At 38.6% G+C, this 26,700-nt stretch overlaps 1 protein-coding gene across 1 annotated transcript in view; it reads right to left on the bottom strand.

The window, feature by feature from the left end:
* Positions 1–363: 363 nt before the first annotated feature.
* Positions 364–26,700, bottom strand: part of LOC140430258 (uncharacterized) — a 148,928-nt gene continuing 122,591 nt past the window's right edge. Inside the window, exon 31 of the mRNA XM_072517685.1 lies at positions 364–593. Within this exon, the coding sequence (XP_072373786.1) occupies positions 364–593 (230 nt within the window). The remainder of the gene's footprint in view (positions 594–26,700) is intronic.

The raw sequence follows: 26,700 nt of genomic DNA, 5'->3' as shown, positions 1-26,700 counted from the left end.
ATCTTTTTGGAAATATTTAGCATCTTTCACTCATGCCATGTGATTGTGAATATGAAATCTGGAATAATAGTTTCAGATGTGGAGAGCAGAAAGATGTCGCTTTTTCCACCATCTATTCTGACATTTCCAAAATCATTTAGCAGACACATCACTTTGGAAATAGAGAGATGGCAAGTTTAAAAGCAACTCTTTTTCCAAACATGTGTGTAACATTAACAAGAACATCCACCTTTTTTCAAACAATATAATGGAGAGGACTGGAGCTTCGCATCAATAATGTGAGTCAGGTTTTGCAGCCAATTATGCTACATACTAGACAGGACTAGTCAGGTTAATGGTGTGTTGAGCGATTATATCAGAGGTTCAATATCTGATACACTTACCGGGTGATAATATTTCTCCGTTGACTGTGCAGGAGCAACTTGTTGTTTCTGTCGTGCTGGGAGTTACTGTTACTGTTGTTGTTGGTTCGAGTGTAGTGCTGGGTGCTGTGGTGGTGTGACATTTTCCGGTGTACTTCAAAATTTCACAGCTCTTCGTACATAGAGTGAAATTACAGACGCCTGATCTACTTGAAGTTACGATAGCCTGTCCTGCAAGACAAAAGGCATGAAAATATTTTAGGCATCGCATGGCAATTATCTAGGTATTTAATATATTATAATAAGAAACTTTATTCGTGTCACAAGTGGGCTTACATTAACACTGCAATGAAGTTACTGTGATTAGACCCTAGCCGCCTGTTCGGGTACACTGAGGGAGAATTCAGAATGTCCAATTCACCTAACAAGTTTAATTACACATAAATATACAGGTAACAGCATCTCATAGTTTGAGATTGAAGAGCTAAGAATTAGTTTGTATATTTCAAGGGAAGAAATTGACACATTTGGTTTAATAACGGAAATGAAAAATAGAACTGCCGAAATTAGAAGCTCAATATTTCATCAGCTCTAATAGCAGTCTGGGTATTTGAATAATATTGTGAATTCTTTGTTCTGATATTTGTGTTTGGGTTGTAAATGCAGACAGCAATGTTCAAACAAGTTAAAAGAAAAAGTCATAGAGCTAAGTAGATGCTGCAGACTGGGTCTATTAGCAATTCACACATTAGTGAGCAAAGCAGAAATACATGCCCAGAGATTAAACATGTCCCTCCTTACACCAATTTCATTTCATTGTCCAAACGTACAAACATATGGACATGTTTGATCCAGTTATAAAACACAGGCATTTGTTTGATCAATGAAGCAGAGCAAAGGGATGCACAAAGAAAATTGCAGATTTGTCGGTCCATTTTGAACAGGCTATAGATAGATTACTTTGGAAATGTCAAATGTAAATTTGAGCACAATCACTGGGATTCAGTTTAGCAACAGTCCATTGACAGCTTGTTGTCTCTCAATACGTCAGTGGGACTCAAGGAAACAAGCAGAGGTGAGAATTGTTGAGGAAGTAGTTAGCAACTGTTGCCATGTGATGGTGAATGTGAAATCTGGGATAATACTTTCAGATGTGGGGAACAGGAAGATGTTGATTTCTCCACGATCAACCTCTGACATTTCCAAATTGTGTCGCAGAAGATCACTTTGGGAAATAGGGAGATGGCAAGTTTAAAAGCAAATATTTTCCAAATATGTATGTAACATTAACAAGAATATCCACCTTGTTTCAAATAATATAGTGGAGAGGACTGGAGCTTCACATCAATAATGTGAGTCAGATTTTGCTGCCAATTATGCTATATCCTAGATAGGACTGTCAGATTTCTGGTGTGATGAGTGTTTATATCAGATTTTCAATGTTTGATACACTTACCAGGTGACAATATTTCTCCGTTGACTGTGCAGGAGCAACTTGTTGTTTCTGTCGTGCTGGGAGTTACTGTTACTGTTGTTGTTGGTTCGAGTGTAGTGCTGGGTGCTGTGGTGGTGTGACATTTTCCGGTGTACTTCAAAATTTCACAGCTCTTAGTGCAGAGAGTGAAATTACAGACGCCTGATTTACTTGAAGTTACGATAGCCTGTCCTGCAAGACAAAAGGTATGAAAATATTTTGGTCACCACATGGCAATTATCTAGGTATTTAGTAGATTATAATAAGAATCTTTTCAGTGTCACAAGTGGGCTTACATTAACACTGCAATGAAATTACTGTGATTAGACCCTAGCCGCCTGTTCGGGTGCACTGAGGGAGAATTCAGAATGTCCAATTCACCTAAAAAGCTTAATTACACATAAATATACAGGTAACAGCATCTCATACTTTGAGATTGAAGAATAAAGAATTAGTTTGTATGTTTCAAGGGAAGGAATTTACAGTTGGTGAAATAACGGATATGAAAAATAGAACTGCCTATATTAGGAGCTCAATATTTCATCAGCTCTAATAGAAGTCGTACCTCTGGTATTTGAATAATGTTGTGAATTCTTCGTTCTGCTATTTGTGTTTGGTTTATAAATCCAGAAGGCAATGTTCAAATGTGTTAAAAGAAGAAGTTAAGAGCTAAATAGATGCTGCAGAGTGGTTCCATTAGCACTTCACACATTAGTGAGCAAAGCAGAAATACGAGCCCAGAGACTAAAATGTGTCCCTCCTTACACCAATTTCATTTCAGTGTCCAAACGTACAAACATGTGGACATGTTTGATCCAGTCATAAAACACAGGTATTTGTTTGATCAATGAAGCAGAGCAAAGGGATGAGCAAAGAAATTTGCAGATTTGTGGGGTCCTTTTTGAAAAGGCTATAGATTATTTTGGAAATGTCAAATGTAAATTCGAGCACAATCGCTGGGATTCGGTTTAGCAGCAGTCCATTGACAGCATGAACATAGAACATACAGTGCAGAAGGAGGCCATTCGGCCCATCGAGTCTGCACCGACCCATTTAAGCCCTCACTTCCCCCATATCCCTGTAACCCAATAATCTCTCCTAACGAGAACGTGTTGTCTCTCAATTCAAAACATTGAGCAAAGAAAGTTGCAGATTTGCGGGTCCTTTTTGAACAGGCTATAGCTTATTTTGGAAATTTCAAATGTAAATTTGAGCACAATCGCTGGGATTCAGTTGAGCAACAGTCCATTGACAGCATGTTGTCTCTCAATTCGTCAGTGGGACTCAAGAAAACAAGCAGAGGAGAGAATTGTTGAGAACAGTTGCCATGTGATTGTGAATGTGAAATCTGGGATAATAGTTTCAGATGTGGAGAACAGGAAGATGTTGATTTCTCGACGAGCATCTTCTGGCATTTACAAACTTGTGTAGCAGACAGATCACTCTGGGGAATGGGGAGATGGCAAGTTTCAAAGCAACTCGTTCTCCAAACAGGTGTGTAACATGAAACAAGAAGGTCCAACTTGTGCAAAACAATGTAATGGAAATGAAAATGAAAAATGAAATGAAATGAGATGATGGAGTTTCACATCAATAATGTGTGTCAGGCTTTGTAGCCAATTGTGATACATACTAGACAGGACTGTCAGGTTTCTGGTGTGATGAGCGATTATATCAGATTTTCAATATATGAAACACTTACCAGGTGATAATATTTCTCCATTGACTGTGCAGGAGCAACTTGTTGTTTCTGTCGTGCTGGGAGTTACTGTTACTGTTGTTGTTGTTTCGAGTGTAGTGCTGGGTGCTGTGGTGGTGTGACATTTTCCGGTGTACTTCAAAATTTCACAACTCTTAGTACATAGAGTGAAATTACAGACACCTGATTTACTTGAAGTGACGATAGCCTGCCCTGAAAGACAAAGGGCATGAAAATATTTTAGGCAATTGTCCAGATATTTACAACAGTTAATACCAAATAAAATAGAGGTGGCAGCATCTCATATTTTGAGTGAAGCACTAAGAATCACTTTATATGTTTACATGGGACAAAATCTACAAATCTTGTTAAATAATGGATGTGAAAAATGGAACTGTCAATAAGAGAAGCTCAATATTTCGTCAGCTCGAATTGTAGTCGTACCTCTGGTATTTGAAATGCAGACTGAGAAATCTTCTAACAAGTTAAATGAGAAAGTTAAAGATCTAAATAAATGCTCAGAGTAGGTCTTTAGCACCAAACACAGAGTGAGCAAAGCAGAAATGCTTGCCCAAAGAGTAAAACTAGTCCGCTCCTGACAACCAATTTCATTTCATTGTCGAAATGTACAAACATATGGATATTTTTGATCCAGTCACTAAACACAGGTATTTTTTTGTTCAATGAACCAGAGCAAAGGAATAAGCAAAGACAGTTGCAGAATTTGTGTCCTCCTTTTTCTACAGCTGAGAGTTGATACTGGAAATGCCAAATGTAAGATCGAGCACAGTCCCTGGAATTCAGCTTAGCAACAGTCCATTGACAGCATGTGGTCTCTCTATTGGTCAGTGGGACTGGGGAAACAAGCTGAAGTGAGCATCCTCTGTGGAAATATTTAGCATTTTAATTCTTGCCATGTGATTGTGAATGTGAAATCTGGGATAATAGTTTCAGATGTGGAGAACAGGAAGATGTTGATTTCTCGACGAGCATCTTCTGGCATTTACAAACTTGTGTAGCAGACAGATCACTCTGGGGAATGGGGAGATGGCAAGCTTCAAAGCAACTCGTTCTCCAAACAGGTGTGTAACATGAAACAAGAAGGTCCAACTTGTGCAAAACAATGTAATGGAAATGAAAATGAAAAATGAAATGAAATGAGATGATGGAGTTTCACATCAATAATGTGTGTCAGGCTTTGTAGCCAATTGTGATACATACTAGTCAGGACTGTCAGGTTTCTGGTGTGATGAGCGATTATATCAGATTTTCAATATATGAAACACTTACCAGGTGATAATATTTCTCCATTGACTGTGCAGGAGCAACTTGTTGTTTCTGTCGTGCTGGGAGTTACTGTTACTGTTGTTGTTGTTTCGAGTGTAGTGCTGGGTGCTGTGGTGGTGTGACATTTTCCCTTGTACTTCAAAATTTCACAACTCTTAGTACATAGAGTGAAATTACAGACGCCTGATTTACTTGAAGTGACGATAGCCTGCCCTGAAAGACAAAGGGCATGAAAAGATTTTAGGCATCTCATGGCAAATATCCAAGCATTTACTATAGTTAATTGCAAATAAATATAGAGGTGACTGCATCTCATTATTTGAGACTGAGGCGCTAAAAATAAGTTTATATGTTTACACGGGATAAAATCGACACATCTGGTTACGTAATGGATACGAAAAATAGAACTGCCCATATTAGAAGCTCAATATTTCATCAGCCTTACTTGTAGTCGTATCCCTGGTATTTGAATAATGTTGCAGGTTCTTCGTTTTGATATTTGTGTTTGGTTTACAAATGCAGACAGAGCAATGTTCAAACAAGTTAAAGGAGAAAGTTAAAGCTCTAAATACATGCTCAGAATATGTCTTAAGGACCAAACACATTAGTGAGCAAAGCAGAAATGCTTGCCCACAGAGTAAAACTCGTCCCATCGTGACTAATAATTTCATTTCATTGTCGAAATGTACAAACGTATGGATATTTTTGATCCAGTCACTAAACACAGGTATTTTTTTGTTCAACGAACCAAAGCAAAGGAATAAGCAAAGACAGTTGCAGAATTTGTGTGCCCTTTTTGTACAGGCGCGAGTTTATACTGGAAATGCCAAATGTAAGATCGAGCACAGTCCCTGGAATTCAGCTTAGCAACAGTCCATTGACAGCATGTGGACTCTCTATTGGTCAGCAGGTCTGGGGAAACAAGCAGAAGGGAGCATCCTCTGTGGAAATATTTAGCATCTTTCACTCATGCCATGTGATTGTGAATATGAAATCTGGAATAATAGTTTCAGATGTGGAGAGCAGAAAGATGTCGCTTTTTCCACCATCTATTCTGACATTTCCAAAATTATTTAGCAGACACATCACTTTGGAAATAGAGAGATGGCAAGTTTAAAAGCAACTCTTTTTCCAAACATGTATGTAACATTAACAAGAACATCCACCTTTTTTAAAACAATATAATGGAGAGGACTGGAGCTTCGCATCAATAATGTGAGTCAGGTTCTGCAGCCAATTATGCTACATACTAGACAGGACTAGTCAGGTTAATGGTGTGTTGAGCGATTATATCAGAGGTTCAATATCTGATACACTTACCTGGTGATAATATTTCTCCGTTGACTGTGCAGGAGCAACTTGTTGTTTCTGTCGTGCTGGGAGTTACTGTTACTGTTGTTGTTGGTTCGAGTGTAGTGCTGGGTGCTGTGGTGGTGTGACATTTTCCGGTGTACTTCAAAATTTCACAGCTCTTCGTACATAGAGTGAAATTACAGACGCCTGATTTACTTGAAGTTACGATAGCCTGTCCTGCAAGACAAAAGGCATGAAAATATTTTAGGCATCGCATGGCAATTATCTAGGTATTTAATATATTATAATAAGAAACTTTATTAGTGTCACAAGTGGGCTTACATTAACACTGCAATGAAGTTACTGTGATTAGACCCTAGCCGCCTGTTCGGGTACACTGAGGGAGAATTCAGAATGTCCAATTCACCTAACAAGTTTAATTACACATAAATATACAGGTAACAGCATCTCATAGTTTGAGATTGAAGAGCTAAGAATTAGTTTGTATATTTCAAGGGAAGAAATTGACACATTTGGTTAAATAACGGATATGAAAAATAGAACTGCCGAAATTAGAAGCTCAATATTTCATCAGCTCTAATAGCAGTCTGGCTATTTTAATAATATTGTGAATTCTTTGTTCTGATATTTGTGTTTGGGTTGTAAATGCAGACAGCAATGTTCAACCAAGTTAAAAGAAAAAGTTATAGAGCTAAGTAGATGCTGCAGACTGGGTCTATTAGCAATTCACACATTAGTGAGCAAAGCAGAAATCCATGCCCAGCGAGTAAAACATGTCCCTCCTTACACCAATTTCATTTCATTGTCCAAACGTACAAACATATGGACATGTTTGATCCAATCATAAAACACAGGTATTTGTTTGATCCATGAAGCAGAGCAAAGGGATGCAGAAAGAAAATTGCAGATTTGTCGGTCCATTTTGAACAGGCTATAGATAGATTATTTTGGAAATGTCAAATGTAAATTCGAGCACAATCACTGGGATTCAGTTTAGCAACAGTCCATTGACAGCATGTTGTCTCTCAATACGTCAGTGGGACTCAAGGAAACAAGCAGAGGTGAGAATTGTTGAGGAAGTAATTAGCAACTGTTGCCATGTGATGGTGAATGTGAAATCTGGGATAATACTTTCAGATGTGGGGAACAGGAAGATGTCGATTTCTCCACGATCAACCTCTGACATTTCCAAGTAGTGTCGCAGAAGATCACTTTGGGAAATAGGGAGATGGCAAGTTTAAAAGCAAATATTTTCCAAATATGTATGTAACATTAACAAGAATATCCACCTTGTTTCAAATAATATAGTGGAGAGGACTGGAGCTCCACATCAATAATGTGAGTCAGATTTTGCTGCCAATTATGCTATATCCTAGATAGGACTGTCAGGTTTCTGGTGTGTTGAGCGATTATATCAGAGGTTCAATATCTGATACACTTACCTGGTGATAATATTTCTCCGTTGACTGTGCAGGAGCAACTTGTTGTTTCTGTCGTGCTGGGAGTTACTGTTACTGTTGTTGTTGGTTCGAGTGTAGTGCTGGGTGCTGTGGTGGTGTGACATTTTCCGGTGTACTTCAAAATTTCACAGCTCTTCGTACATAGAGTGAAATTACAGACGCCTGATTTACTTGAAGTGACGATAGCCTGCCCTGAAAGACAAAGGGCATGAAAATATTTTAGGCAATTGTCCAGATATTTACAACAGTTAATACCAAATAAAATAGAGATGGCAGCATCTCATATTTTGAGTGAAGCACGAAGAATCACTTTATATGTTTACATGGGACAAAATCTACAAATCTTGTTAAATAATGGATGTGAAAAATGGAACTGTCAATAAGAGAAGCTCAATATTTCGGCAGTTCGAATTGTAGTCGTACCTCTGGTATTTGAAATGCAGACTGAGAAATCTTCTAACAAGTTAAATGAGAAAGTTAAAGATCTAAATAAATGCTCAGAGTAGGTCTTTAGCACCAAACACAGAGTGAGCAAAGCAGAAATGCTTGCCCAAAGAGTAAACCTAGTCCGCTCCTGACAACCAATTTCATTTCATTGTCGAAATGTACAAACATATGGATATTTTTGATCCAGTCACTAAACACAGGTATTTTTTTGTTCAATGAACCAGAGCAAAGGAATAAGCAAAGACAGTTGCAGAATTTGTGTGCTCCTTTTTCTACAGCTGAGAGTTGATACTGGAAATGCCAAATGTAAGATCGAGCACAGTCCCTGGAATTCAGCTTAGCAACAGTCCATTGACAGCATGTGGTCTCTCTATTGGTCAGTGGGACCGGGGAAACAAGCTGAAGTGAGCATCCTCTGTGGAAATATTTAGCATTTTAATTCTTGCCATGTGATTGTGAATGTGAAATCTGGGATAATAGTTTCAGATGTGGAGAACAGGAAGATGTTGATTTCTCGACGAGCATCTTCTGGCATTTACAAACTTGTGTAGCAGACAGATCACTCTGGGGAATGGGGAGATGGCAAGCTTCAAAGCAACTCGTTCTCCAAACAGGTATGTAACATGAAACAAGAAGATCCAACTTGTGCAAAACAATGTAATGGAAATGAAAATGAAAAATGAAATGAAATGAGATGATGGAGTTTCACATCAATAATGTGTGTCAGGCTTTGTAGCCAATTGTGATACATACTAGTCAGGACTGTCAGGTTTCTGGTGTGATGAGCGATTATATCAGATTTTCAATATATGAAACACTTACCAGGTGATAATATTTCTCCATTGACTGTGCAGGAGCAACTTGTTGTTTCTGTCGTGCTGGGAGTTACTGTTACTGTTGTTGTTGTTTCGAGTGTAGTGCTGGGTGCTGTGGTGGTGTGACATTTTCCCTTGTACTTCAAAATTTCACAGCTCTTAGTACATAGAGTGAAATTACAGACGCCTGATTTACTTGAAGTGACGATAGCCTGCCCTGAAAGACAAAGGGCATGAAAAGATTTTAGGCATCTCATGGCAAATATCCAAGCATTTACTATAGTTAATTGCAAATAAATATAGAGGTGACTGCATCTCATTATTTGAGACTGAGGCGCTAAAAATAAGTTTATATGTTTACACGGGATAAAATCGACACATCTGGTTACGTAATGGATACGAAAAATAGAACTGCCCATATTAGAAGCTCAATATTTCATCAGCCTTACTTGTAGTCGTATCCCTGGTATTTGAATAATGTTGCAGGTTCTTCGTTTTGATATTTGTGTTTGGTTTACAAATGCAGACAGAGCAATGTTCAAACAAGTTAAAGGAGAAAGTTAAAGCTCTAAATACATGCTCAGAATATGTCTTAAGGACCAAACACATTAGTGAGCAAAGCAGAAATGCTTGCCCACAGAGTAAAACTCGTCCCATCGTGACTAATAATTTCATTTCATTGTCGAAATGTACAAACGTATGGATATTTTTGATCCAGTCACTAAACACAGGTATTTTTTTGTTCAACGAACCAAAGCAAAGGAATAAGCAAAGACAGTTGCAGAATTTGTGTGCCCTTTTTGTACAGGCGCGAGTTTATACTGGAAATGCCAAATGTAAGATCGAGCACAGTCCCTGGAATTCAGCTTAGCAACAGTCCATTGACAGCATGTGGACTCTCTATTGGTCAGCAGGTCTGGGGAAACAAGCAGAAGGGAGCATCCTCTGTGGAAATATTTAGCATCTTTCACTCATGCCATGTGATTGTGAATATGAAATCTGGAATAATAGTTTCAGATGTGGAGAGCAGAAAGATGTCGCTTTTTCCACCATCTATTCTGACATTTCCAAAATTATTTAGCAGACACATCACTTTGGAAATAGAGAGATGGCAAGTTTAAAAGCAACTCTTTTTCCAAACATGTATGTAACATTAACAAGAACATCCACCTTTTTTAAAACAATATAATGGAGAGGACTGGAGCTTCGCATCAATAATGTGAGTCAGGTTCTGCAGCCAATTATGCTACATACTAGACAGGACTAGTCAGGTTAATGGTGTGTTGAGCGATTATATCAGAGGTTCAATATCTGATACACTTACCTGGTGATAATATTTCTCCGTTGACTGTGCAGGAGCAACTTGTTGTTTCTGTCGTGCTGGGAGTTACTGTTACTGTTGTTGTTGGTTCGAGTGTAGTGCTGGGTGCTGTGGTGGTGTGACATTTTCCGGTGTACTTCAAAATTTCACAGCTCTTCGTACATAGAGTGAAATTACAGACGCCTGATTTACTTGAAGTTACGATAGCCTGTCCTGCAAGACAAAAGGCATGAAAATATTTTAGGCATCGCATGGCAATTATCTAGGTATTTAATATATTATAATAAGAAACTTTATTAGTGTCACAAGTGGGCTTACATTAACACTGCAATGAAGTTACTGTGATTAGACCCTAGCCGCCTGTTCGGGTACACTGAGGGAGAATTCAGAATGTCCAATTCACCTAACAAGTTTAATTACACATAAATATACAGGTAACAGCATCTCATAGTTTGAGATTGAAGAGCTAAGAATTAGTTTGTATATTTCAAGGGAAGAAATTGACACATTTGGTTAAATAACGGATATGAAAAATAGAACTGCCGAAATTAGAAGCTCAATATTTCATCAGCTCTAATAGCAGTCTGGCTATTTTAATAATATTGTGAATTCTTTGTTCTGATATTTGTGTTTGGGTTGTAAATGCAGACAGCAATGTTCAACCAAGTTAAAAGAAAAAGTTATAGAGCTAAGTAGATGCTGCAGACTGGGTCTATTAGCAATTCACACATTAGTGAGCAAAGCAGAAATCCATGCCCAGCGAGTAAAACATGTCCCTCCTTACACCAATTTCATTTCATTGTCCAAACGTACAAACATATGGACATGTTTGATCCAATCATAAAACACAGGTATTTGTTTGATCCATGAAGCAGAGCAAAGGGATGCAGAAAGAAAATTGCAGATTTGTCGGTCCATTTTGAACAGGCTATAGATAGATTATTTTGGAAATGTCAAATGTAAATTCGAGCACAATCACTGGGATTCAGTTTAGCAACAGTCCATTGACAGCATGTTGTCTCTCAATACGTCAGTGGGACTCAAGGAAACAAGCAGAGGTGAGAATTGTTGAGGAAGTAATTAGCAACTGTTGCCATGTGATGGTGAATGTGAAATCTGGGATAATACTTTCAGATGTGGGGAACAGGAAGATGTCGATTTCTCCACGATCAACCTCTGACATTTCCAAGTAGTGTCGCAGAAGATCACTTTGGGAAATAGGGAGATGGCAAGTTTAAAAGCAAATATTTTCCAAATATGTATGTAACATTAACAAGAATATCCACCTTGTTTCAAATAATATAGTGGAGAGGACTGGAGCTCCACATCAATAATGTGAGTCAGATTTTGCTGCCAATTATGCTATATCCTAGATAGGACTGTCAGGTTTCTGGTGTGTTGAGCGATTATATCAGAGGTTCAATATCTGATACACTTACCTGGTGATAATATTTCTCCGTTGACTGTGCAGGAGCAACTTGTTGTTTCTGTCGTGCTGGGAGTTACTGTTACTGTTGTTGTTGGTTCGAGTGTAGTGCTGGGTGCTGTGGTGGTGTGACATTTTCCGGTGTACTTCAAAATTTCACAGCTCTTCGTACATAGAGTGAAATTACAGACGCCTGATTTACTTGAAGTGACGATAGCCTGCCCTGAAAGACAAAGGGCATGAAAATATTTTAGGCAATTGTCCAGATATTTACAACAGTTAATACCAAATAAAATAGAGATGGCAGCATCTCATATTTTGAGTGAAGCACGAAGAATCACTTTATATGTTTACATGGGACAAAATCTACAAATCTTGTTAAATAATGGATGTGAAAAATGGAACTGTCAATAAGAGAAGCTCAATATTTCGTCAGTTCGAATTGTAGTCGTACCTCTGGTATTTGAAATGCAGACTGAGAAATCTTCTAACAAGTTAAATGAGAAAGTTAAAGATCTAAATAAATGCTCAGAGTAGGTCTTTAGCACCAAACACAGAGTGAGCAAAGCAGAAATGCTTGCCCAAAGAGTAAAACTAGTCCGCTCCTGACAACCAATTTCATTTCATTGTCGAAATGTACAAACATATGGATATTTTTGATCCAGTCACTAAACACAGGTATTTTTTTGTTCAATGAACCAGAGCAAAGGAATAAGCAAAGACAGTTGCAGAATTTGTGTGCTCCTTTTTCTACAGCTGAGAGTTGATACTGGAAATGCCAAATGTAAGATCGAGCACAGTCCCTGGAATTCAGCTTAGCAACAGTCCATTGACAGCATGTGGTCTCTCTATTGGTCAGTGGGACCGGGGAAACAAGCTGAAGTGAGCATCCTCTGTGGAAATATTTAGCATTTTAATTCTTGCCATGTGATTGTGAATGTGAAATCTGGGATAATAGTTTCAGATGTGGAGAACAGGAAGATGTTGATTTCTCGACGAGCATCTTCTGGCATTTACAAACTTGTGTAGCAGACAGATCACTCTGGGGAATGGGGAGATGGCAAGCTTCAAAGCAACTCGTTCTCCAAACAGGTATGTAACATGAAACAAGAAGATCCAACTTGTGCAAAACAATGTAATGGAAATGAAAATGAAAAATGAAATGAAATGAGATGATGGAGTTTCACATCAATAATGTGTGTCAGGCTTTGTAGCCAATTGTGATACATACTAGTCAGGACTGTCAGGTTTCTGGTGTGATGAGCGATTATATCAGATTTTCAATATATGAAACACTTACCAGGTGATAATATTTCTCCATTGACTGTGCAGGAGCAACTTGTTGTTTCTGTCGTGCTGGGAGTTACTGTTACTGTTGTTGTTGTTTCGAGTGTAGTGCTGGGTGCTGTGGTGGTGTGACATTTTCCCTTGTACTTCAAAATTTCACAGCTCTTAGTACATAGAGTGAAATTACAGACGCCTGATTTACTTGAAGTTACGATAGCCTGCCCTGAAAGACAAAGGGCATGAAAAGATTTTAGGCATCTCATGGCAAATATCCAAGCATTTACTATAGTTAATTGCAAATAAATATAGAGGTGACTGCATCTCATTATTTGAGACTGAGGCGCTAAAAATAAGTTTATATGTTTACACGGGATAAAATCGACACATCTGGTTACGTAATGGATACGAAAAATAGAACTGCCCATATTAGAAGCTCAATATTTCATCAGCCTTACTTGTAGTCGTATCCCTGGTATTTGAATAATGTTGCAGGTTCTTCGTTTTGATATTTGTGTTTGGTTTACAAATGCAGACAGAGCAATGTTCAAACAAGTTAAAGGAGAAAGTTAAAGCTCTAAATACATGCTCAGAATATGTCTTAAGGACCTAACACATTAGTGAGCAAAGCAGAAATGCTTGCCCACAGAGTAAAACTCGTCCCATCGTGACTAATAATTTCATTTCATTGTCGAAATGTACAAACGTATGGATATTTTTGATCCAGTCACTAAACACAGGTATTTTTTTGTTCAACGAACCAGAGCAAAGGAATAAGCAAAGACAGTTGCAGAATTTGTGTGCCCTTTTTGTACAGGCGCGAGTTTATACTGGAAATGCCAAATGTAAGATCGAGCACAGTCCCTGGAATTCAGCTTAGCAACAGTCCATTGACAGCATGTGGACTCTCTATTGGTCAGCAGGACTGGGGAAACAAGCAGAAGGGAGCATCCTCTGTGGAAATATTTAGCATCTTTCACTCATGCCATGTGATTGTGAATATGAAATCTGGAATAATAGTTTCAGATGTGGAGAGCAGAAAGATGTCGCTTTTTCCACCATCTATTCTGACATTTCCAAAATTATTTAGCAGACACATCACTTTGGAAATAGAGAGATGGCAAGTTTAAAAGCAACTCTTTTTCCAAACATGTATGCAACATTAACAAGAACATCCACCTTTTTTAAAACAATATAATGGAGAGGACTGGAGCTTCGCATCAATAATGTGAGTCAGGTTCTGCAGCCAATTATGCTACATACTAGACAGGACTAGTCAGGTTAATGGTGTGTTGAGCGATTATATCAGAGGTTCAATATCTGATACACTTACCTGGTGATAATATTTCTCCGTTGACTGTGCAGGAGCAACTTGTTGTTTCTGTCGTGCTGGGAGTTACTGTTACTGTTGTTGTTGGTTCGAGTGTAGTGCTGGGTGCTGTGGTGGTGTGACATTTTCCGGTGTACTTCAAAATTTCACAGCTCTTCGTACATAGAGTGAAATTACAGACGCCTGATTTACTTGAAGTTACGATAGCCTGTCCTGCAAGACAAAAGGCATGAAAATATTTTAGGCATCGCATGGCAATTATCTAGGTATTTAATATATTATAATAAGAAACTTTATTAGTGTCACAAGTGGGCTTACATTAACACTGCAATGAAGTTACTGTGATTAGACCCTAGCCGCCTGTTCGGGTACACTGAGGGAGAATTCAGAATGTCCAATTCACCTAACAAGTTTAATTACACATAAATATACAGGTAACAGCATCTCATAGTTTGAGATTGAAGAGCTAAGAATTAGTTTGTATATTTCAAGGGAAGAAATTGACACATTTGGTTAAATAACGGATATGAAAAATAGAACTGCCGAAATTAGAAGCTCAATATTTCATCAGCTCTAATAGCAGTCTGGCTATTTTAATAATATTGTGAATTCTTTGTTCTGATATTTGTGTTTGGGTTGTAAATGCAGACAGCAATGTTCAACCAAGTTAAAAGAAAAAGTTATAGAGCTAAGTAGATGCTGCAGACTGGGTCTATTAGCAATTCACACATTAGTGAGCAAAGCAGAAATCCATGCCCAGCGAGTAAAACATGTCCCTCCTTACACCAATTTCATTTCATTGTCCAAACGTACAAACATATGGACATGTTTGATCCAATCATAAAACACAGGTATTTGTTTGATCAATGAAGCAGAGCAAAGGGATGCAGAAAGAAAATTGCAGATTTGTCGGTCCATTTTGAACAGGCTATAGATAGATTATTTTGGAAATGTCAAATGTAAATTCGAGCACAATCACTGGGATTCAGTTTAGCAACAGTCCATTGACAGCATGTTGTCTCTCAATACGTCAGTGGGACTCAAGGAAACAAGCAGAGGTGAGAATTGTTGAGGAAGTAATTAGCAACTGTTGCCATGTGATGGTGAATGTGAAATCTGGGATAATACTTTCAGATGTGGGGAACAGGAAGATGTCGATTTCTCCACGATCAACCTCTGACATTTCCAAGTAGTGTCGCAGAAGATCACTTTGGGAAATAGGGAGATGGCAAGTTTAAAAGCAAATATTTTCCAAATATGTATGTAACATTAACAAGAATATCCACCTTGTTTCAAATAATATAGTGGAGAGGACTGGAGCTCCACATCAATAATGTGAGTCAGATTTTGCTGCCAATTATGCTATATCCTAGATAGGACTGTCAGGTTTCTGGTGTGTTGAGCGATTATATCAGAGGTTCAATATCTGATACACTTACCTGGTGATAATATTTCTCCATTGACTGTGCAGGAGCAACTTGTTGTTTCTGTCGTGCTGGGAGTTACTGTTACTGTTGTTGTTGTTTCGAGTGTAGTGCTGGGTGCTGTGGTGGTGTGACATTTTCCGGTGTACTTCAAAATTTCACAACTCTTAGTACATAGAGTGAAATTACAGACGCCTGATTTACTTGAAGTGACGATAGCCTGCCCTGAAAGACAAAGGGCATGAAAATATTTTAGGCAATTGTCCAGATATTTACAACAGTTAATACCAAATAAAATAGAGATGGCAGCATCTCATATTTTGAGTGAAGCACGAAGAATCACTTTATATGTTTACATGGGACAAAATCTACAAATCTTGTTAAATAATGGATGTGAAAAATGGAACTGCCAATAAGAGAAGCTCAATATTTCGTCAGTTCGAATTGTTGTCGTACCTCTGGTATTTGAAATGCAGACTGAGAAATCTTCTAACAAGTTAAATGAGAAAATTAAAGATCTAAATAAATGCTCAGAGTAGGTCTTTAGCACCAAACACAGAGTGAGCAAAGCAGAAATGCTTGCCCAAAGAGTAAAACTAGTCCGCTCCTGACAACCAATTTCATTTCATTGTCGAAATGTACAAACATATGGATATTTTTGATCCAGTCACTAAACACAGGTATTTTTTTGTTCAATGAACCAGAGCAAAGGAATAAGCAAAGACAGTTGCAGAATTTGTGTGCTTTTTCTACAGCTGAGAGTTGATACTGGAAATGCCAAATGTAAGATCGAGCACAGTCCCTGGAATTCAGCTTAGCAACAGTCCATTGACAGCATGTGGTCTCTCTATTGGTCAGTGGGACTGGGGAAACAAGCTGAAGTGAGCATCCTCTGTGGAAATATTTAGCATTTTAATTCTTGCCATGTGATTGTGAATGTGAAATCTGGGATAATAGTTTCAGATGTGGAGAACAGGAAGATGTTGATTTCTCGACGAGCATCTTCTGGCATTTACAAACTTGTGTAGCAGACAGATCACTCTGGGGAATGGGGAGATGGCAAGCTTCAAAGCAACTCGTTCTCCAAACAGGTATGTAACATGAAACAAGAAGATCCAACTTGTGCAAAACAATGTAATGGAAATGAAAATGAAAAATGAAATGAAATGAGATGATGGAGTTTCACATCAATAATGTGTGTCAGGCTTTGTAGCCAATTGTGATACATACTAGTCAGGACTGTCAGGTTTCTGGTGTGATGAGCGATTATATCAGATTTTCAATATATGAAACACTTACCAGGTGATAATATTTCTCCATTGACTGTGCAGGAGCAACTTGTTGTTTCTGTCGTGCTGGGAGTTACTGTTACTGTTGTTGTTGTTTCGAGTGTAGTGCTGGGTGCTGTGGTGGTGTGACATTTTCCCTTGTACTTCAAAATTTCACAGCTCTTAGTGCATAGAGTGAAATTACAGACGCCTGATTTACTTGAAGTTACGATAGCCTGTCCTGAAAGACAAAGGGCATGAAAAGATTTTAGGCATCTCATGGCAAATATCCAAGCATTTACTATAGTTAATTGCAAATAAATATAGAGGTGACTGCATCTCATTATTTGAGACTGAGGCGCTAAAAATAAGTTTATATGTTTACACGGGATAAAATCGACACATCTGGTTACGTAATGGATACGAAAAATAGAACTGCCCATATTAGAAGCTCAATATTTCATCAGCCTTACTTGTAGTCGTATCCCTGGTATTTGAATAATGTTGCAGGTTCTTCGTTTTGATATTTGTGTTTGGTTTACAAATGCAGACAGAGCAATGTTCAAACAAGTTAAAGGAGAAAGTTAAAGCTCTAAATACATGCTCAGAATATGTCTTAAGGACCAAACACATTAGTGAGCAAAGCAGAAATGCTTGCCCACAGAGTAAAACTCGTCCCATCGTGACTAATAATTTCATTTCATTGTCGAAATGTACAAACGTATGGATATTTTTGATCCAGTCACTAAACACAGGTATTTTTTTGTTCAACGAACCAGAGCAAAGGAATAAGCAAAGACAGTTGCAGAATTTGTGTGCCCTTTTTGTACAGGCGCGAGTTTATACTGGAAATGCCAAATGTAAGATCGAGCACAGTCCCTGGAATTCAGCTTAGCAACAGTCCATTGACAGCATGTGGACTCTCTATTGGTCAGCAGGACTGGGGAAACAAGCAGAAGGGAGCATCCTCTGTGGAAATATTTAGCATCTTTCACTCATGCCATGTGATTGTGAATATGAAATCTGGAATAATAGTTTCAGATGTGGAGAGCAGAAAGATGTCGCTTTTTCCACCATCTATTCTGACATTTCCAAAATTATTTAGCAGACACATCACTTTGGAAATAGAGAGATGGCAAGTTTAAAAGCAACTCTTTTTCCAAACATGTATGTAACATTAACAAGAACATCCACCTTTTTTAAAACAATATAATGGAGAGGACTGGAGCTTCGCATCAATAATGTGAGTCAGGTTCTGCAGCCAATTATGCTACATACTAGACAGGACTAGTCAGGTTAATGGTGTGTTGAGCGATTATATCAGAGGTTCAATATCTGATACACTTACCTGGTGATAATATTTCTCCGTTGACTGTGCAGGAGCAACTTGTTGTTTCTGTCGTGCTGGGAGTTACTGTTACTGTTGTTGTTGGTTCGAGTGTAGTGCTGGGTGCTGTGGTGGTGTGACATTTTCCGGTGTACTTCAAAATTTCACAGCTCTTCGTACATAGAGTGAAATTACAGACGCCTGATTTACTTGAAGTTACGATAGCCTGTCCTGCAAGACAAAAGGCATGAAAATATTTTAGGCATCGCATGGCAATTATCTAGGTATTTAATATATTATAATAAGAAACTTTATTAGTGTCACAAGTGGGCTTACATTAACACTGCAATGAAGTTACTGTGATTAGACCCTAGCCGCCTGTTCGGGTACACTGAGGGAGAATTCAGAATGTCCAATTCACCTAACAAGTTTAATTACACATAAATATACAGGTAACAGCATCTCATAGTTTGAGATTGAAGAGCTAAGAATTAGTTTGTATATTTCAAGGGAAGAAATTGACACATTTGGTTAAATAACGGATATGAAAAATAGAACTGCCGAAATTAGAAGCTCAATATTTCATCAGCTCTAATAGCAGTCTGGCTATTTTAATAATATTGTGAATTCTTTGTTCTGATATTTGTGTTTGGGTTGTAAATGCAGACAGCAATGTTCAACCAAGTTAAAAGAAAAAGTTATAGAGCTAAGTAGATGCTGCAGACTGGGTCTATTAGCAATTCACACATTAGTGAGCAAAGCAGAAATCCACGCCCAGCGAGTAAAACATGTCCCTCCTTACACCAATTTCATTTCATTGTCCAAACGTACAAACATATGGACATGTTTGATCCAATCATAAAACACAGGTATTTGTTTGATCAATGAAGCAGAGCAAAGGGATGCAGAAAGAAAATTGCAGATTTGTCGGTCCATTTTGAACAGGCTATAGATAGATTATTTTGGAAATGTCAAATGTAAATTCGAGCACAATCACTAAGATTCAGTTTAGCAACAGTCCATTGACAGCATGTTGTCTCTCAATACGTCAGTGGGACTCAAGGAAACAAGCAGAGGTGAGAATTGTTGAGGAAGTAATTAGCAACTGTTGCCATGTGATGGTGAATGTGAAATCTGGGATAATACTTTCAGATGTGGGGAACAGGAAGATGTCGATTTCTCCACGATCAACCTCTGACATTTCCAAGTAGTGTCGCAGAAGATCACTTTGGGAAATAGGGAGATGGCAAGTTTAAAAGCAAATATTTTCCAAATATGTATGTAACATTAACAAGAATATCCACCTTGTTTCAAATAATATAGTGGAGAGGACTGGAGCTCCACATCAATAATGTGAGTCAGATTTTGCTGCCAATTATGCTATATCCTAGATAGGACTGTCAGGTTTCTGGTGTGTTGAGCGATTATATCAGAGGTTCAATATCTGATACACTTACCTGGTGATAATATTTCTCCGTTGACTGTGCAGGAGCAACTTGTTGTTTCTGTCGTGCTGGGAGTTACTGTTACTGTTGTTGTTGTTTCGAGTGTAGTGCTGGGTGCTGTGGTGGTGTGACATTTTCCGGTGTACTTCAAAATTTCACAGCTCTTCGTACATAGAGTGAAATTACAGACGCCTGATTTACTTGAAGTGACGATAGCCTGCCCTGAAAGACAAAGGGCATGAAAATATTTTAGGCAATTGTCCAGATATTTACAACAGTTAATACCAAATAAAATAGAGATGGCAGCATCTCATATTTTGAGTGAAGCACGAAGAATCACTTTATATGTTTACATGGGACAAAATCTACAAATCTTGTTAAATAATGGATGTGAAAAATGGAACTGCCAATAAGAGAAGCTCAACATTTCGTCAGTTCGAATTGTAGTCGTACCTCTGGTATTTGAAATGCAGACTGAGAAATCTTCTAACAAGTTAAATGAGAAAGTTAAAGATCTAAATAAATGCTCAGAGTAGGTCTTTAGCACCAAACACAGAGTGAGCAAAGCAGAAATGCTTGCCCAAAGAGTAAAACTAGTCCGCTCCTGACAACCAATTTCATTTCATTGTCGAAATGTACAAACATATGGATATTTTTGATCCAGTCACTAAACACAGGTATTTTTTTGTTCAATGAACCAGAGCAAAGGAATAAGCAAAGACAGTTGCAGAATTTGTGTGCTCCTTTTTCTACAGCTGAGAGTTGATACTGGAAATGCCAAATGTAAGATCGAGCACAGTCCCTGGAATTCAGCTGAGCAACAGTCCATTGACAGCATGTGGTCTCTCTATTGGTCAGTGGGACTGGGGAAACAAGCTGAAGTGAGCATCCTCTGTGGAAATATTTAGCATTTTAATTCTTGCCATGTGATTGTGAATGTGAAATCTGGGATAATAGTTTCAGATGTGGAGAACAGGAAGATGTTGATTTCTCGACGAGCATCTTCTGGCATTTACAAACTTGTGTAGCAGACAGATCACTCTGGGGAATGGGGAGATGGCAAGCTTCAAAGCAACTCGTTCTCCAAACAGGTATGTAACATGAAACAAGAAGATCCAACTTGTGCAAAACAATGTAATGGAAATGAAAATGAAAAATGAAATGAAATGAGATGATGGAGTTTCACATCAATAATGTGTGTCAGGCTTTGTAGCCAATTGTGATACATACTAGTCAGGACTGTCAGGTTTCTGGTGTGATGAGCGATTATATCAGATTTTCAATATATGAAACACTTACCAGGTGATAATATTTCTCCATTGACTGTGCAGGAGCAACTTGTTGTTTCTGTCGTGCTGGGAGTTACTGTTACTGTTGTTGTTGTTTCGAGTGTAGTGCTGGGTGCTGTGGTGGTGTGACATTTTCCCTTGTACTTCAAAATTTCACAGCTCTTAGTGCATAGAGTGAAATTACAGACGCCTGATTTACTTGAAGTTACGATAGCCTGCCCTGAAAGACAAAGGGCATGAAAAGATTTTAGGCATCTCATGGCAAATATCCAAGCATTTACTATAGTTAATTGCAAATAAATATAGAGGTGACTGCATCTCATTATTTGAGACTGAGGCGCTAAAAATAAGTTTATATGTTTACACGGGATAAAATCGACACATCTGGTTACGTAATGGATACGAAAAATAGAACTGCCCATATTAGAAGCTCAATATTTCATCAGCCTTACTTGTAGTCGTATCCCTGGTATTTGAATAATGTTGCAGGTTCTTCGTTTTGATATTTGTGTTTGGTTTACAAATGCAGACAGAGCAATGTTCAAACAAGTTAAAGGAGAAAGTTAAAGCTCTAAATACATGCTCAGAATATGTCTTAAGGACCAAACACATTAGTGAGCAAAGCAGAAATGCTTGCCCACAGAGTAAAACTCGTCCCATCCTGACTACTAATTTCATTTCATTGTCGAAATGTACAAACGTATGGATATTTTTGATCCAGTCACTAAACACAGGTATTTTTTTGTTCAACGAACCAGAGCAAAGGAATAAGCAAAGACAGTTGCAGAATTTGTGTGCCCTTTTTGTACAGGCGCGAGTTTATACTGGAAATGCCAAATGTAAGATCGAGCACAGTCCCTGGAATTCAGCTTAGCAACAATCCATTGACAGCATGTGGACTCTCTATTGGTCAGCAGGACTGGGGAAACAAGCAGAAGTGAGCATCCTTTTGGTAATATTTAGCATCTTTCACTCATGCCATGTGATTGTGAATATGAAATCTGGGATAATAGTTTCAGATGTGGAGAGCAGAAAGATGTCGCTTTTTCCACCATCTATTCTGACATTTCCAAAATTATTTAGCAGACACATCACTTTGGAAATAGAGAGATGGCAAGTTTAAAAGCAACTCTTTTTCCAAACATGTATGTAACATTAACAAGAACATCCACCTTTTTTAAAACAATATAATGGAGAGGACTGGAGCTTCGCATCAATAATGTGAGTCAGGTTCTGCAGCCAATTATGCTACATACTAGACAGGACTAGTCAGGTTAATGGTGTGTTGAGCGATTATATCAGAGGTTCAATATCTGATACACTTACCTGGTGATAATATTTCTCCGTTGACTGTGCAGGAGCAACTTGTTGTTTCTGTCGTGCTGGGAGTTACTGTTACTGTTGTTGTTGGTTCGAGTGTAGTGCTGGGTGCTGTGGTGGTGTGACATTTTCCGGTGTACTTCAAAATTTCACAGCTCTTCGTACATAGAGTGAAATTACAGACGCCTGATTTACTTGAAGTTACGATAGCCTGTCCTGCAAGACAAAAGGCATGAAAATATTTTAGGCATCGCATGGCAATTATCTAGGTATTTAATATATTATAATAAGAAACTTTATTCGTGTCACAAGTGGGCTTACATTAACACTGCAATGAAGTTACTGTGATTAGACCCTAGCCGCCTGTTCGGGTACACTGAGGGAGAATTCAGAATGTCTAATTCACCTAACAAGTTTAATTACACATAAATATACAGGTAACAGCATCTCATAGTTTGAGATTGAAGAGCTAAGAATTAGTTTGTATATTTCAAGGGAAGAAATTGACACATTTGGTTAAATAACGGATATGAAAAATAGAACTGCCGAAATTAGAAGCTCAATATTTCATCAGCTCTAATAGCAGTCTGGCTATTTGAATAATATTGTGAATTCTTTGTTCTGATATTTGTGTTTGGGTTGTAAATGCAGACAGCAATGTTCAAACAAGTTAAAAGAAAAAGTTATAGAGCTAAGTAGATGCTGCAGATTGGGTCTATTAGCAATTCACACATTAGTGAGCAAAGCAGAAATACGTGCCCAGAGAGTAAAACATGTCCCTCCTTACACCAATTTCATTTCATTGTCCAAAGTACAAACATATGGACATGTTTGATCCAGTCATAAAACACAGGTATTTGTTTGATCAATGAAGCAGAGCAAAGGGATGCACAAAGAAAATTGCAGATTTGTCGGTCCATTTTGAACAGGCTATAGATAGATTATTTTGGAAATGTCAAATGTAAATTCGAGCACAATCACTGGGATTCAGTTTAGCAACAGTCCATTGACAGCATGTTGTCTCTCAATACGTCAGTGGGACTCAAGGAAACAAGCAGAGGTAAGAATTGTTGAGGAAGTAATTAGCAACTGTTGCCATGTGATGGTGAATGTGAAATCTGGGATAATACTTTCAGATGTGGGGAACAGGAAGATGTCGATTTCTCCACGATCAACCTCTGACATTTCCAATTAGTGTCGCAGAAGATCACTTTGGGAAATAGGGAGATGGCAAGTTTAAAAGCAAATATTTTCCAAACATGAATGTAACATTAACAAGAATATCCACCTTGTTTCAAATAATATAGTGGAGAGGACTGGAGCTTCACATCAATAATGTGAGTCAGATTTTGCTGCCAATTATGCTATATCCTAGATAGGACTGTCAGGTTTCTGGTGTGATGAGTGTTTATATCAGATTTTCAATATTTGATACACTTACCAGGTGACAATATTTCTCCGTTGACTGTGCAGGAGCAACTTGTTGTTTCTGTCGTGCTGGGAGTTACTGTTACTGTTGTTGTTGGTTCGAGTGTAGTGCTGGGTGCTGTGGTGGTGTGACATTTTCCGGTGTACTTCAAAATTTCACAGCTCTTGGTGCAGAGAGTGAAATTACAGACGCCTGATTTACTTGAAGTTACGATAGCCTGTCCTGCAAAAGGTATGAAAATATTTTAGTCACCACATGGCAATTATCTAGGTATTTAGTAGATTATAATAAGAATCTTTTCAGTGTCACAAGTGGGCTTACATTAACACTGCAATGAAGTTACTGTGATTAGACCCTAGCCGCCTGTTCGGGTGCACTGAGGGAGAATTCAGAATGTCCAATTCACCTAAAAAGCTTAATTACACATAAATATACAGGTAACAGCATCTCATACTTTGAGATTGAAGAATAAAGAATTAGTTTGTATGTTTCAAGGGAAGAAATTTACAGTTGGTTAAATAACGGATATGAAAAATAGAACTGCCTATATTAGGAGCTCAATATTTCATCAGCTCTAATAGAAGTCGTACCTCTGGTATTTGAATAATGTTGTGAATTCTTCGTTCTGCTATTTGTGTTTGGTTTATATATCCAGAAGGCAATGTTCAAATGAGTTCAAAGAAAAAGTTAAGAGCTAAATAGATGCTGCAGAGTGGTTCCATTAACACTTCACACATTAGTGAGCAAAGCAGAAATACGTGCCCAGAGAGTAAAACGTGTCCCTCCTTACACCAATTTCATTTCAGTGTCCAAACGTACAAACATATGGACATGTTTGATACAGTCATATAACACATGTATTTGTTTGATCAATGAAGCAGAGCAAAGGGATGAGCAAAGAAATTTGCAGATTTGTGGGGTCCTTTTTGAAAAGGCTATAGATTATTTTGAAAATGTCAAATGTAAATTTGAGCACAATCGCTGGGATTCGGTTTAGCAACAGTCCATTGACAGCATGAACATAGAACATACAGTGCAGAAGGAGGCCATTTGGGCCATCGAGTCTGCCCCGACCCACTTAAGCCCTCACTTCCCCCATATCCCCGTAACCCAATAATCTCTCCTAACGAGAACGTGGTGTCTCTCAATTCGAAACATTGAGCAAAGAAAGTTGCAGATTTGCGGGTCCTTTTTGAACAGGCTATAGCTTATTTTGGAAATGTCAAATGTAAATTTGAGCACAATCGCTGGGATTCAGTTGAGCAACAGTCCATTGACAGCATGTTGTCTCTCAATTCGTCAGTGGGACTCAAGGAAACAAGCAGCGGTGAGAATTGTTGAGAACAGTTGCCATGTGATTGTGAATGTGAAATGTGGGATAATAGTCTCAGATGTGGAGAACAGGAAGATGTTGATTTCTCGACGAGCATCTTCTGGCATTTACAAACTTGTGTAGCAGACAGATCACTCTGGGAAATGGGGAGATGGCAAGTTTCAAAGCAACTTGTTCTCCAAACAGGTGTGTAACATGAAACAAGAAGGTCCAACTTGTGCAAAACAATGTAATGGAAATGAAAATGAAAAATGAAATGAAATGAGATGATGGAGTTTCACATCAATAAAGTGTGTCAGGTTTTGTAGCCAATTGTGATACATACTAGACAGGACTGTCAGGTTTCTGGTGTGATGAGCGATTATATCAGATTTTCAATATATGAAACACTTACCAGGTGATAATATTTCTCCGTTGACTGTGCAGGAGCAACTTGTTGTTTCTGTCGTGCTGGGAGTTACTGTTACTGTTGTTGTTGTTTCGAGTGTAGAGCTGGGTGCTGTGGTGGTGTGACATTTTCCGGTGTACTTCAAAATTTCACAGCTCTTCGTACATAGAGTGAAATTACAGACGCCTGATTTACTTGAAGTGACGATAGCCTGTCCTGAAAGACAAAGGGCATGAAAAGGTTTTAGTCATCTCATGGCAAATATCCAAGCATTTAATATAGTTAATTACAAATAAATATAGAGGTGACAGCCTGAGTGAGAGAGATACAGACAGAGTGAGCATTTGGTAATTTGGTGCAGTGAGGTAACCATGAAAGGTAAGTGGTTCATCTAATTTTGCTGTTTTTCAGTTAAAAGTGCAGTGTAGATTAGTGTCTGATTGGCTGAAGCTGCCCCCACCCTAATTGCTGAGAGGCAGTTTTCTGGCAGTCACCTGAGGCCTGTTAAGGGGCACAAAGGTACACATTGTTTTCTTCTCTTTGAAGTTTCAGTGTGAGTCATCCTAAAGTCTGTATAAAAGACAGACAGAAAGCGCACATTAGTAAGCATTGCGCAGGTCAAGGACACACAGCCTGAGTGAGAGAGATACAGACCGAGTGAGAATTTGGTAATTTGGTGCAGTGAGGTAATTCGGTGAAGAGTGGGAGAAGGGGCTTTTTCCCTACTGTTTTGTTCTCTCTCTTTCTTCGGGCCTAATTTCGGGAGCCGTTCGGAGGAGGAGGAGCAGTCTCTGTGAGTATAAAAACCTAACGGAAACTTCCTGTTTTCCAGTTTTTTCCCCAAAAGTGACGTCAGAGGGAAGCTGTGATCTGAGTGGTTGATAGCAAATCTGCCCCAAATTTAAAAATAAACACAGCTAAACTCATAAACTTAAATTAAACTAATTAATTAATTAGTGATGGCTGGTCAGGTGATGTGCTTGAGCTGCTTGATGTGGGAGCTGGCAGATCCCATTGCGAGCTGCAGCGACCACATCTGCAGTAAGTGTTGGCTGCTCGAAGAGCTCCGGCTCAGAGTTGATGAGCTGGAGTCTGAGCTTCAAACACTGAGGCACATCCGGGAGGGGGAGACTTACCTGGACACTGTGTTTCAGGAGGCAGTCACACCGGTCAGAGTAAGTAGTTTAAATCCTGCCAGTGGCCAGGGACAGCAGGGTGTGACTGCAAGTCAGGCAGGTAAAGGGAACCAGCAGTCAGG

This window comes from Scyliorhinus torazame, chromosome 10 (assembly GCF_047496885.1).
Source record: "Scyliorhinus torazame isolate Kashiwa2021f chromosome 10, sScyTor2.1, whole genome shotgun sequence".
In the NCBI taxonomy this organism is placed as follows: domain Eukaryota; kingdom Metazoa; phylum Chordata; class Chondrichthyes; order Carcharhiniformes; family Scyliorhinidae; genus Scyliorhinus; species Scyliorhinus torazame.
The sequence above is the reverse complement of the archived record's forward strand: the minus strand, read 5'-3'. Positions and strand labels throughout refer to the sequence as shown.